Source organism: Salmo salar, chromosome 10, assembly GCF_965601325.2.
Source record: "Salmo salar chromosome 10, fSalSal1, whole genome shotgun sequence".
NCBI lineage: Eukaryota > Metazoa > Chordata > Actinopteri > Salmoniformes > Salmonidae > Salmo > Salmo salar.
In genome coordinates this window covers 33,183,422-33,196,274 of record NC_138300.1, presented here as the reverse complement: position 1 = coordinate 33,196,274, position 12,853 = coordinate 33,183,422, and the positions used below count along the sequence as shown (strand labels likewise).

The following is a 12,853-nucleotide window of genomic DNA, read 5'->3' as shown; positions in this document are numbered from 1 at the left end:
ACACTCATTATAACAAGATGGCTCTGTGATCAAACCTGCTAGGCACTGGCAGGTTTATAATCTAGCCTCAGTACAGATAACCCTGCCATCAGTCTGCTTGTTACACCAGAATTATTCATGTCCCTTTTAAACACTGTGAATGCTTTTTAGTAATGTTACTTTGCTTGTGTGGTGAGAGTAATTGCACAGATTTACTGCGGTGTTGTATCTGATTTGTGGATTGTATTATTTGGAACTGAATGAGGGCAGTAGGCACGGATTGGAATCTGCACATGTTCAGACACGTTGTTAGAAATGTACTGTAAGTGTAAACATTTAGCTCTCATGCAGTCAAACACATACACATTCCATTGTTCCTGGTTGTCCTGAGGGCGGAAGTGAGAGGCCTTAGGGAGGGCTCTATTTGTACTGTGACGAGGTGGAGTCACAGGCTCTAATAGTTGTGTAATCCCACTGGGTGCTCTGTTTTAATTGCAGGCATGGGCTCTTCTCTGTCGCAGTGGTAGTTCTGGACCTCTGTCACGCTCGGCATGGAGTACATGTGGCCTGGTTCATCTCCACTCACAGAACCGTAGCTACTAGACTCTCGCTGGAGGGCTTTCAGTAGGTACCTACAGAATATTTAGCCCATTCATTTATCAGCTATTGAGACAGAAAATATTTTTGTTGCTTGATAATTTGACAAATGAATGCAAGCATAGCTTTTGTGTGTGGCTAGAAGGTAGAGAATGATCTTGCTAACAGGTGAGTGGTTAGTGTTTGTGCAGGTGCATCACATTTATTAGTCTTGCAGATACATACCACAGAGTCGTTCCTCTTTAGAACGTCCTCCTCTTAGCAAGATAACAGGGCAGTCTGGGCAGGGCCTAGTTGTTTACTTGCCATCACAAGGTCATGTTTGCATTCAGATTTGAATGGGGTGTTGAGGGATTCAGTACAGTAGTAAGTAGGTATATTGACAGGCCAGGCAGCAAGTGGAAGCAGCTCTGGTGTTTGCAATGGGGTTAGTTGGGGAAATTCCTTAATCAAATAATATAATACATTTTGGGGGGATGGTGGGAATAGTTTTTAACTTTGTTTATCCTGTTGTTCTCGGGAGATACGGTGCGATGGGCATGTTAAACAGCCTACCCGTCGGTTGCTTGTTGTAGCCTGCTTTTCATTTGGCAAACTTAATTCTGTCCTTTTAATTACATCTCCCACTTCTCCTTGCTCCACATGGAGCCTCTGACTGTAGTGTCAACAACAAGCTCCACATGGAGCCTCTGACTGTAGTGTCAACAACAAGCTCCACATGGAGCCTCTGACTGTAGTGTCAACAACAAGCTCCACATGGAGCCTCTGACTGTAGTGTCAACAACAAGCTCCACATGGAGACTCTGACTGTAGTGTCAACAACAAGCTCCAGGTGTGGAACCTGTGGAGGCTATAGGGGGTGTGATTGTATGGGGCACACGTCATAACTACATTCAGAACTTTGTTGTTTTATTAAATTAAGTATTTTAAATGTCACGGTATCCTTGTGTGTAGCAATGTCACATAATTGTATTTGAGACAAAGCCTGTTCATTGTTAAAATAGGCCTATGTTTCCTCAAATGAATATTCTTGCAAGTATTCTAATACTAACGTCCATTCGGATATTCTAATTACCATGCCTATCCCCAGAAGGGAGAGATGTTGCACGTCACAAATGACTCCCCATTGAGAGAGGGGGAAGATGGGCAGAGCAGGGCAGAGACCTGGCCAGGGAAAGGATGCCTTGCATGTTTTTCTTCACCCTGTTGTTGAGTGGAAATGCACAACAATGTTTGTTCCTAATTTCTGTGAGCCAGGCAGTCAGCAGCCCAGCTGGCCCAAGGCGAGAGGGAGAGCGAGAAGGGGAGGGAGAGAATTAGAGTGAAGGGAGAAGAGCGAGGGAGGCTGAGGCCACAGGACAGTCATTGGCTGTAGGGAGTTGGCTATGTGACATCATCAGGGGAGAAAGGGGGTGTTGGTGGAACACGGTAAACAAAGAGGGAATGTTTGAAAGGCTCTGTGCTGCAGAACAACATTTTAACTACGCACAACTGATGCACCCCAAAATTATACCCCCATTCACCCCAACACTGTGCTGTCCCCGACTCTGAATCCTTTTACATACAGCACTGTGTCTATGTTGGCTGCGGTGCCGCTGCGCTTGCTGAACCATTAGAAATGTCCAATTTCTGTTTGTTCTGCTAATAACGGTGCCACCTCTAGCTCTTTGTGGCTGTTACTGTACCAGTGGACTAACTTGTGTGGCTGCTAATTAAAATACCACCCAACTCTGAAACAAAAACACTTTAGTTCGAGCCTATTACGCAACCATCTGAGTTAAGCCTAAGCTGTGTGTCTGTTTGTTCAGTAGGGTTTAAATGGGGGCGTTGCTGGGTGTTAACATCTTTCCTCCTCTTCTGAAAAACTCCTACATTTTTACTGCGTGCCATTTTACTCCTTGCTATTGTTTGAAGTTTTGGGAACACATTAGTGTTCCCATGGTTACAGGAAGAAACAGTAATATGTTTCCTGGGAGGAGGAAGGTCGGGGGTCAGCTGACGAGTGGCTGTCCGTCCCAGAGTCCCCTCTTTCCTGGCAGAGCAGACTGTGTTCGAGTCCAGCAGCAAACAGGCCGTTGGTCTGTTTATAACCTTCAGAATGGGAAGCTTTCTTTCCCACCATCCTGTGTGTATTCTATCAGTTTGTGTGTTAAAGGTTGTCTGTGTTGGCACAAGCTGTCCTGGTATGTCAGTGAATGTTCAGTGTTGCTCCATGTTTTATTGATGGACACAGGAGAGGATTCTGTTTTGAATGATGTGGTTGTTTGTTTTCACCTGTTTCTAGGGAAACCATCAGCACAGATCAAATGAAGGCTTAACGAATGGACACCATGGGTATATTCACTATTTAAACGTGCATGTACCAACCATCCACAAGCTCCCACATGCACACACTCCTCTCTCTTGAGGTGAGTTTCTATGCTGACCCCTTTAGGTATATGTTACAGGAAGCTTGTGTAAATATTGAGAGCTTCTGTGCACAGATTCACCTTTCTGCATCCAGCCGAGTGTGTTTTAACTGTATATCACTTCTCTCTTTCTGCTGTGGTGTGATCACCTGACCTTAATATTCATCTTTACATAACTGTGTGTGAATCTGAGATGATATTGTTGCTCTTAGTCTGTTCAGTGGGTTTTAGGGGTGTAGTCCAGTGAGGCCCATGCTAAATAACTTTTATCCAACTCAGAATTTTCAAGATGTCCTCATGGCTTGCAGTTAGTTTGGCGATTTGCTAATGAAATCAAGCTACGACTAGGGTATAGGCTAGGAATGTGTTCATTTTTTTCACTGTGCACCAACTGACATACTAGCATAGCTCCTCTTTGAGGTTGATTTTTCTATCTGCTTGGATTATAGCTGACCCCTGACCTCGTCATGTGAGGGTTGGTCTCTGACTAAGGCTGTGACGGTCTCTGTTATAACTGTTCGAATAGCCAAAGTGCATCTGACCTAGGGCTGACCCCATTTAGTTCACAGGTCGATTGTTTGGTCAAGAGGCTCTTGGTCGGCCAAGATTAATTTTTTTGTGGAGCAGTGGCAAATATATGTAAAAGATGATGGCACACGAGACAAGTCTGATTAACATCTGTCTGAGTGGACTAGTCCATTGCTGAGGCTGCGGGGATGGCACACCAGTAGGCAATTTACCATTTATTCCCATTTATAATCTACAATGCTTGTTTGGTTGTGGTCATTTCTGTTAATGCATTCAATATATTATTATTACAGTCTTACAGTTGTCATTGTTGGAGTGGACACGTTGTTTGCAGAGAGCACAACCTAGGCTATACTGTGAGGAAAAAGTTTTGGTTTATTTCATTCCATTTAGGAGATTAAAGTTTGTTTTGAGCGCTCCTGTCAATCTTGATTAAGCATATAGGAGTAGGACTAGTCTACCTGGCCTCCGTGCAAATGTAGACTTCTAAATGTGTCCATTTGGGGATCTGATACTATTTCTGATTGTCTTAACTCACCATCACCGTGGAGCTTCTCAAATGTTTTCTTCACCTCAAACTGTAAGTTAACAAAGTCTGTTTTTACATTGAGGAACTATTGTCAATTTGAAAAACCTTTCCAGCTCTCTCCCTTTCAATTACCACTAAGCATGAAAGGGGGAGAAAATTGCATGCTCTGCTCCGGTGGAAACGTCATAAAATAGGCCTGCCTGATTTCTTCTTATCCATTGTGCAAAACAGCATACAGCTGTCTGTCTGCAGCTCAATGGCAAGGGGAAACTCTTGAGTACCCAGAATATGTTATACAATGTTGCAAGTTTGCTCGGAGGAGCTTCAGGCTGGACCAAGTTAATACAATAGTTGATACGATCTTTCAAGTTCCTTGCAAACAGGCCATGCATAGCCAATGTGATTGACAGGATATTTATTTTCATCAGGATATTTCCTACCTGCAGGCTGCAATGTTTTTATTTGTTGGCTTTATGTAGGATTTTTTTACATATTGGCAATTGCAATAAAAGTTGCTTTTAAATTTAATTTAGACATTGATTTTGAGACATTTTATTTTTTTATTTCACCTTTATTTAACCAGGTAGGCTAGTTGAGAACAAGTTCTCATTTACAACTGCGACCTGGCCAAGATAAAGCAAAGCACTGCGACACAAACAACAACAGAGTTACACATGGAATAAACAAGCGTACAGTCAATAACACAATAGAAAAAAAGAAAGTCAATATACAGTGTGTGCAAATGGCATGAGGAGGTAAGGTAATAAATAGGCCATAGTGGCGAAGTAATTAGAGTTTAGCAAATTAACACTGGAGTGATAGATGAGCAGATGATGATGTGCAAGTAGAAATACTGGTGTGCAAAAGAGCAGAAAAGTAAATAAAAACAATATGGGGATGAGGAAGGTAGATTGGATGGGCTATTTACAGCTGCAGCGATCGGTTAGCTGCTCAGATAGCGGATGTTTAAAGTTAGTGAGGGAGATATGTCGCCAACTTCAGAGATTTCTGTAATTCGTTCCAGTCATTGGCAGCAGAGAACTGGAAGGAAAGGCGGCCAAAGGAGGTGTTGGCTTTTGGGATGTTCAGTGAGATATACCTGCTGGAGCGCGTGCTACGAGTGGGTGTTATCGTGACCAGTGAGCTGAGATAAGGCAGAGCTTTACCTAGCATCGACTTATAGATGACCTGGAGCTAGTGGGTCTGGCGACGAATATGTGGTGAGGGCCAGCCGACTAGAGCATACAGGTCGCAGTGGTGGGTGGTATAAGGGGCTTTGGTAACAAAACGGATGGCACTGTGATAGACTGCATCCAGTTTGCTGAGTAGAGTATTGAAAGCTATTTTGTAAATTACATCATCGAGGATCGGTAGGATAGTCAGTTTTACTAGGGTATGTTTGGCGGCGTGAGTGAAGGAGGGTTTGTTGCGAAATAGCTAGCCGATTCTAGATTTAATTTTGGATTGGAGATGTTTAATATGAGTCTGGAAGGAGAGCTTACAGTCTAACCAGACACCTAGGTATTTGTAGTTGTCCACATATTCTAAGTCAGAACCGTCCAGGGTAGTGATGCTGGACTGGCGGGCTGTTGCAGGCAGCTAACGGTTGAAAAGCATGCATTTGGTTTTACTAGCATTTTAAGAGCAGTTGGAGGCCATGGAAGGAGTGTTGCATGGCGTTGAAGCTCGTCTGGAGGTTAGTTAACACAGTGTCCAAAGAAGGGCCAGAAGTATACAGAATGGTGTCGTCTGTGTAGAGGTGGATCAGAGAATCACCCTGATCATATCAATCATATGAAGACTTTATTATAAATGAAATGAAACTGTTCTAGGAAAATGTGCATATGAAAATCATAACTGACACTCAGATCAGTAGAAATGGTTGAATAACTTGGCACTCCAAATGGAAAAGGTTGTCGACCACTGGTGTAGCGAATTACCGGTTAACTTCATGAGCGTAACAGCAGAAAATGTGAAGGCCAGCAACAACAGGAAGGTCGGGAACATGTTTATTTCTTCTGGTTAGACTATATTTATTTCTGGCTCCCTCTTTAGTAATTTGTGTGTTCATTTTTAATCGCAGTGCATATCATCAGACAAGCTCAGTAGCCTACATATAGTTGATTTTATTCAAAACATAGGGTTTGTCTACATATAGAAAAATAATTAAGTAAAAAAATTTGACCAATTGATTGGTCGAAAGAACAGACTACTTTCGGGTCGACCAAGATAAAAAAAATTGTCGGGGACAGTCCTAATCTGACCTCGGTCCTCTCCCTCTCTCTCCCTCCCTGCAGCCTCAGCCCCTGTCAACAGCCTGAGTAGACGCCGCGCCCCCTCCGTGGCCCCCCTGACTTGGGAGAAGCGCAACGCCGCCGCCATGTCGAGCATCATCATCGACCCCGAGCTCAAGCCCGGGGAGTTTGTCATCAAGAGCCTTTTTGCTGAGTTTGCTGTGCTGGCTGAGAAGAAGATTGAGGTGGTGATGGCCGAACCGCTGGTGAGTTGCTGTGATCCGAGAGGCAGGGGGGACGCAAGTAAGACCAAATCAACCCCTAGCCCTGAATCCTAGGCACTTGACTGAAATAAATGATTAGGTGTAAGCAATATTCTGACTAATATTACCATATGCTATTACCTTTCAGATCTACATGAAGTGCCAAGTTGTAGGGGCTAGCCTAGCGGTTGATTTGGAATGAAACGCTATTAGCTCACTAGCCCTGTCCTGAGTTCCTAGGTCCTGGTTGCTACATAGCATTATTTGGCTTAAAGGCCAAAGAGGTTACAGGTCAAATGTTTCTAGTGACTGCCTGTATTCATTCTGTAAACAGACTTCTCCTTAAACTTAGAGGGGTGTGTGTGTGTGCGCATGTGCACAGGCCTGTGTGGGTGTGAAAAATGAGACACATGCATTCCAGTGTGATTTCCCAGAATGGGGGGATGTTATTTTCTTGGAATAGTGAGCTTTTTTTTACTCATATCAAGACTCCGTGGGAGGTACAATCCCTTGCCCTCGCTAGGGGCTGCTGGGAGGGTGTGTGTTTGGAAGGGGGAGTAAACATGTCATTAAATGCCACCCCTCCTCCCCTCCCCTCTGGACCACTCTCTCCCTCCATTCAGCTCTCCATTCATCTCTATTCATCTCCCCGAGTGCTCCCCTCTTCTGCTGCCACCTCCTCTGTCTCTCACCCCTTTGTTTCCTCTCCCTGGTTGGTGTTTGTCCAGTGGTCAGCTATCTCCTCTCCTGTTTCACCTGGCCCCACATCCACTGGTCTGCTGATATGAATGACGTAGGGGTCCTATTATATTTTTCTATTGAGTACTTACTTGACTGACAGCCCTGTTTCTGTCTTTCTTTCCCTCAGGAGAAACTCTTGTCCCGATCCCTCCAGAGAGGGGAAGATGCACAATTTGATCAGGTGAGTTCTAGTGTGTGTGTGTGTGTGTGTGCACATGCATTGTTATTATGTACTCTCTCCCCCACCTCCCATCCATACAGTAGTTGAATTCCCCCGCTTCACCCAATCAATCCCCACTCAATGGCCCATCCATCCGTCCCTCATCTCTGACTGGTGCCTGCAGAACTCTGAACAATGGAGCTGCTGCAGAGTGCTTTGTTCAGCACAACACAAAGCCAATGAGGATATGGTGCTATAGATCCTGCTGCCTCCATTGTGACTGAGTGCGGTAGGACGAGCATACAGGGAGCGGGAGCAGAATCGCTGTGTCATCCTTAGCAGTGAATCAGTGTTGGGTGCTGGAGTCTGTCCGCCTGGCGCCGGGAGGGCACAGAGAGCAGTTGCATAACTCTCCCTCCCAGCATCCATTACCCAGCACCCTCAGCACACCACACTGTCCTTCAACACACACATACAATTCAGACACACGCCATTCATTGTGTAGAAGACTACTTACTGTATCCCACTGCAGATTGACTGACTGTAAAAACTATACACTTGACATGCATAGCTTGACTTTTTGTTTGCTCTGGTGCATGTAGTTGAAGAAGAAACATATTTATTGCTAGCATTATGGCAATATACCCCTACCATTTGTAGTCTGCAAAGGTGATGTTAATAGATAATACATTCACAGTATGAGGTTGCAATTCTGATGATCAAAGTGCTGATGAGGTGTTTCTAACAGAGCCTGTTTGTTGGTCGGCCCACATTCTGACTGTATAGCACTGCAGAGCCCTGTGCTATGGCGGGTTTAGCGCTAGCCGCTCAACAGGATAGGACCTCACTGTGCTCGACATGTCATCAAACACCGCACTTACAGTCCCAATCAATACATCCTGTTCTCTATTGTATGTCACCCAGTGATTCGGTCCCCCCCCCCGCTCCACTTCTTCCTAGATATTCTTCCCAATCCCTGCATCCTCTTTTCTCCTCATCTCTCCTTACAGTGGAGCCTTTTACATCAAATATAGAACCTCAGTATGTGTGTAATATTGGTGCTTAAGATGATTGTTCTGGTGAGGATTTGTTTGTATTGTTCATGTTTTATGTACATTCTCATGATGCTGGATGGATGTTTTACCTGTAAGCTGTAATAACTAGCTATTGTAATGTGTATGTGTTCTTTTCACAGTTAATAAGCTCTATGAGCTCCGTAGCGGAACACTGTTTGCCCTCCCTGCTGCGTACACTCTTTGACTGGTACCGGCGGCAGAGTGGCACTGAGGATGAGTCTTATGAGTACAGACCTCGCTCCAGCACCAAGTCCAAAGGGTACGATACTCCTCCTAATCTGCTCATCCCTCTCTCCTGTCCTCCCCTCACCTCCCACAATCTGTCCTAACGCTCTCTCTCTCTCTCTAGGGATGAACAGCATCGGGATAAAGACTACCTATTGGAGCGGAGGGACTTAGCCATAGATTTCATATTCTGTTTAGTTTCAGTAGAAGTTTTAAAACAGGTGAGTCCTGTGTAACATTACTTCTGCCTGTTTGTTTGTTTGTTTGTTTGTCTGGTCTGTGTCTGGTCTGTTAGATGAGTCCTCTTCCTCAGTGTGGTGGACAGCATGCACTGTCACTGCAATGCCAGCATACCAAGGCATACCGAGCTGTCATCCTGAACCTACAGCATCTAGACCGACCCCAGACTATCCAGATCCAAACCACTCTCTCTTAGAACAAACCTTCAGTGATCTCAGGGTTTGGTTGTCCTTGGCTCCAACAGGGAGGATGGTAGTAAAGGGAGAGAGACAGCATGAAGGAAGTGTTGATGTGCCTAATATGATGTGATGTTTTCATGTTTACGTCACAGATTCCTCTTCACCCCGTGCCAGATACTTTAGTACATGAAGTTCTGAACCTGGCATTCAAGCACTTTAAACACAAAGAGGGGTGAGTGTAAACAAACACACACACCATTAATATACATACTATACTATAGTCTAGCACACAGAATATTCCAGAGGGCTTTTGGCTATGCAGTTGATTCACTCATTACTTTATGGGTGTTTGAATAGACTGTTTTTTATGACCAATGTGTGACTTTATGGTCTGTCCACATATTAATGTCACTTAAAGAAAAGACAATCGCCACTTGTTAGACAACTTGAGTAAACCTTCACTCAGCTGCTTCAACCCTACAGTATGCAGCTACATGCTTGGGGTTTTACAGAGATGGATGTTTGATCGGCCATAACTTTTATCACACTGTTTGGGATGATATTACCTTTAATGGGTTTGTTTGTTCAGCTGCTCCTCAGCAGGTCTGATATTTCACGGTCAGTGTCTTCATACCCTGTGTTAACAAATCATGAGAGCTGTTTCTGAGTGTGAGTGGATCATGGATGTGTTCTGATTGGCAGGTGCTCTGGCCCCAACACTGGCAATGTGCACATCATCGCAGACCTGTATGCTGAGGTCATCGGAGTACTCACACAGTCAAAGTAAGCGTTTTCTCCTTAGATTGTTCCTAGTTCAAGTCATCTTAACACAGTCCAAATAACTCAACATGTCACTCCTATTACTCCTAAACTATATATTAAAAACGAGCCCGCTCCTTATGGAAGACTTAGTCAAAATGTGTGTGTGTGTCTCTCCAGGTTCCAGGCGGTGCGTAAGAAGTTCATCACGGAGCTGAAGGAGCTGAGGCAGAAGGAGCAGAGCCCCTACGTGGTCCAGAGCATCATCAGCCTCATCATGGGCATGAAGTTCTTCAGGGTCAAGATGTACCCCGTGGAGGACTTCGAGGCCTCCTTCCAGTTCATGCAGGTCAGTTATCCTGGGTAGAGCACACCTTGGCAAACCGTACCTAAATAAGACAATAAGCATTTGTTATTGGACAAGTTCAGGTAGTCCCTCCCTGTTTCAAAACCTCATTTTTAGTGAATATAACCCTGACGTGTCCAAGCAACAGGCGTGTATCTAGTCTATTTGATGCCCAGACTGTACAGTACTGTATATCTGATTGTCTGAGTGGCTGCGTATAGGGATTTAATGGCTCTCTGCTGAACTACACCCAGAATGGATGTTTTACTGCAGCCACTTTGTTTGAGCTCAGCAGCTCTTTGTAGCAGAGCCTCATAAAGCCAGATGAGTAACGATCAGATAGCAGATCACTGTGCCAAGAGCACTGAACGGAGCAAGGCCTTTTCGTTAAGCTCAATACGGCAGTAAAAAGCTCACTCAATATGACAACAACAACAAGCCCTGATTTCCCAGCATGCTGATGGAACATGTTGGGTATTCTGCCGTAGTTTATTTGTGCCACCACATTCCCTTTACGTCTGTTGGTTTCTGCCCATATGTGACAAACTGTTGCATGGTCTATTGTTTTTCCCTTTGTCTTATTTGGTTTGTTTATGTACAGTGAGGGGGGAAAAAGTATTTGATCCCCTGCTGATTTTGTACGTTTGCCCACTAACAAAGAAATGATCAGTCTATAATTTTAATGGTAGGTTTATTTGAACAGTGAGAGACAGAATAACAACAACAAAAATCCAGAAAAACGCATGTCAGAAATGTTATAAATTGATTTGCATTTTAATGAGGGAAATAAGTATTTGACCCCTCTGCAAAACATGACTTAGTACTTGGTGGCAAAACCCTTGTTGGCAATCACAGAGGTCAGACGTTTCTTGTCGTTGGCCACCATGTTTGCACACATCTCAGGAGGGATTTTGTCCCACTCCTCTTTGCAGATCTTCTCCAAGTCATTAAGGTTTCGAGGCTGACGTTTGGCAACTCGAACCTTCAGCTCCCTCCACAGATTTTCTATGGGATTAAGGTCTGGAGACTGGCTAGGCCACTCCAGGACCTTAATGTGCTTCTTCTTGAGCCATTCCTTTGTTGCCTTGGCCCGTGTGTTTTGGGTCATTGTCATGCTGGAATACCCATCCACGACCCATTTTCAATGCCCTGGCTGAGGGAAGGAGGTTCTCACCCAAGATTTGACGGTACATGGCCCCGTCCATCGTCCCTTTGATGCGGGGAAGTTGTCCTGTCCCCTTAGCAGAGAAACACCCCCAAAGCCTAATGTTTCATTTTTACATTTTTTACATTTTAGTCATTTTAGCAGACGCTCTTATCCAGAGCGACTTACAGTAGTGAATGCATACATTTCATTTTCATTTCACCTCCATGTTTGATGGTGGGGATGGTGTTCTTGGGGTCATAGGCAGCATTCCTCCTCCTCCAAACACGGCGAGTTGAGTTGATGCCAAAGAGCTCCATTTTGGTCTCATCTGACCACAACACTTTCACCCAGTTGTCCTCTGAATCATTCAGATGTTCATTGGCAAACTTCAGACGGGCATGTATATGTGCTTTCTTGAGTAGGGGGACCTTGCGGGCGCTGCAGGATTTCAGTCCTTCACAGCACTCCCTTTAAGAGTGTGCTCCTAATCTCAGCTCGTTACCTGTATAAAAGACACCTGGGAGCCACAAATCTTTCTGATTGAGAGGGGGTCAAATACTTATTTCCCTCATTAAAATGCAAATCAATTTATAAAATTTTTGACATGTTTTTCTGGATTTTTTTGTTATTCTGTCTCTCACTGTTCAAATAAACCTACGATTAAAATTATAGACTGGTCATTTCTTTGTCAGTGGGCAAACGTACAAAATCAGCAGGGGATCAAATACTTTTTTCCCCCACTGTATGTGTCACTGTTGTCATCCATGTTGGTATGCGTCTGTGTTCCTCAGGAGTGTGCCCAGTATTTCCTGGAGGTGAAGGATAAGGACATAAAGCATGCATTGGCTGGCCTGTTTGTTGAGATCCTCATCCCTGTTGCTGCTGTGAGTACCACCCAAACGACAACACAAAACATGGGAAGTTAATAGTAGGATAGAGCCTTTCTGTATAAGAGATTCCTCTGTGTTAGCTTCCATAAAAAGCACCTTCGATTGGCTAATGTCATTGGATGCATCTGAAATGGCACCTGATTCCCTATATATGGCCCCTGGTGAAAAGTAGTGCACTATTTAGGGATTAGGGTACCATTTCGGTCGCACATATTGAATGAGCTTAGTGGTGACACCTTCCTTCCTTCCTTCCTTCCTCGCTCCTTCCCTCCCTGCAGGCGGTCAAGAATGAAGTCAATGTGCCGTGCCTCAAGAACTTTGTGGAGATGCTCTACCAGACAACCTTTGACCTTAGCTCCAGAAAGAAGCACTCTTTGGTAACGTCTCTTTTCTCACACTATTATCTGGACCTTCCCTCCCACTTCTCTCTGCTATGTCTCGTTTCCCTCTTTTTATGACATCAACTTGTTAACTCTTAATCTCCTCACACCATCTCCCTCTTTCCCACTTCTCTCTCTTTCTCCTCTCGTTTCCTTCCCCTCTCTTTTGTGG

General features: G+C 44.4%; 1 protein-coding gene across 21 annotated transcripts in view; it reads left to right on the top strand.

Moving 5' to 3' along the window:
- Window positions 1–12,853, top strand: part of LOC106560257 (protein furry homolog-like) — an 89,893-nt gene that overhangs the window by 35,366 nt on the left and 41,674 nt on the right. For 15 of the 21 annotated variants that reach the window (XR_014379020.1, XM_082956934.1, XM_082956939.1 and 12 more), the window contains 9 exons: window positions 6,339–6,541; window positions 7,407–7,460; window positions 8,635–8,774; window positions 8,865–8,961; window positions 9,312–9,391; window positions 9,862–9,942; window positions 10,099–10,267; window positions 12,203–12,295; window positions 12,580–12,678. Coding sequence is in view for 20 of the 21 variants with exons in the window: in XM_082956926.1 (XP_082813052.1) it covers window positions 6,339–6,541; window positions 7,407–7,460; window positions 8,635–8,774; window positions 8,865–8,961; window positions 9,312–9,391; window positions 9,862–9,942; window positions 10,099–10,267; window positions 12,203–12,295; window positions 12,580–12,678 (1,016 nt within the window). In the remaining variant the exon portion in view is untranslated. Of the gene's footprint in view, window positions 1–477; window positions 608–2,860; window positions 2,985–6,338; window positions 6,542–7,406; window positions 7,461–8,634; window positions 8,775–8,864; window positions 8,962–9,311; window positions 9,392–9,861; window positions 9,943–10,098; window positions 10,268–12,202; window positions 12,296–12,579; window positions 12,679–12,853 lie in introns of all 21 variants that reach the window. The other 6 variants (XM_082956935.1, XM_082956938.1, XM_082956942.1 and 3 more) reach the window with 3 other exon arrangements.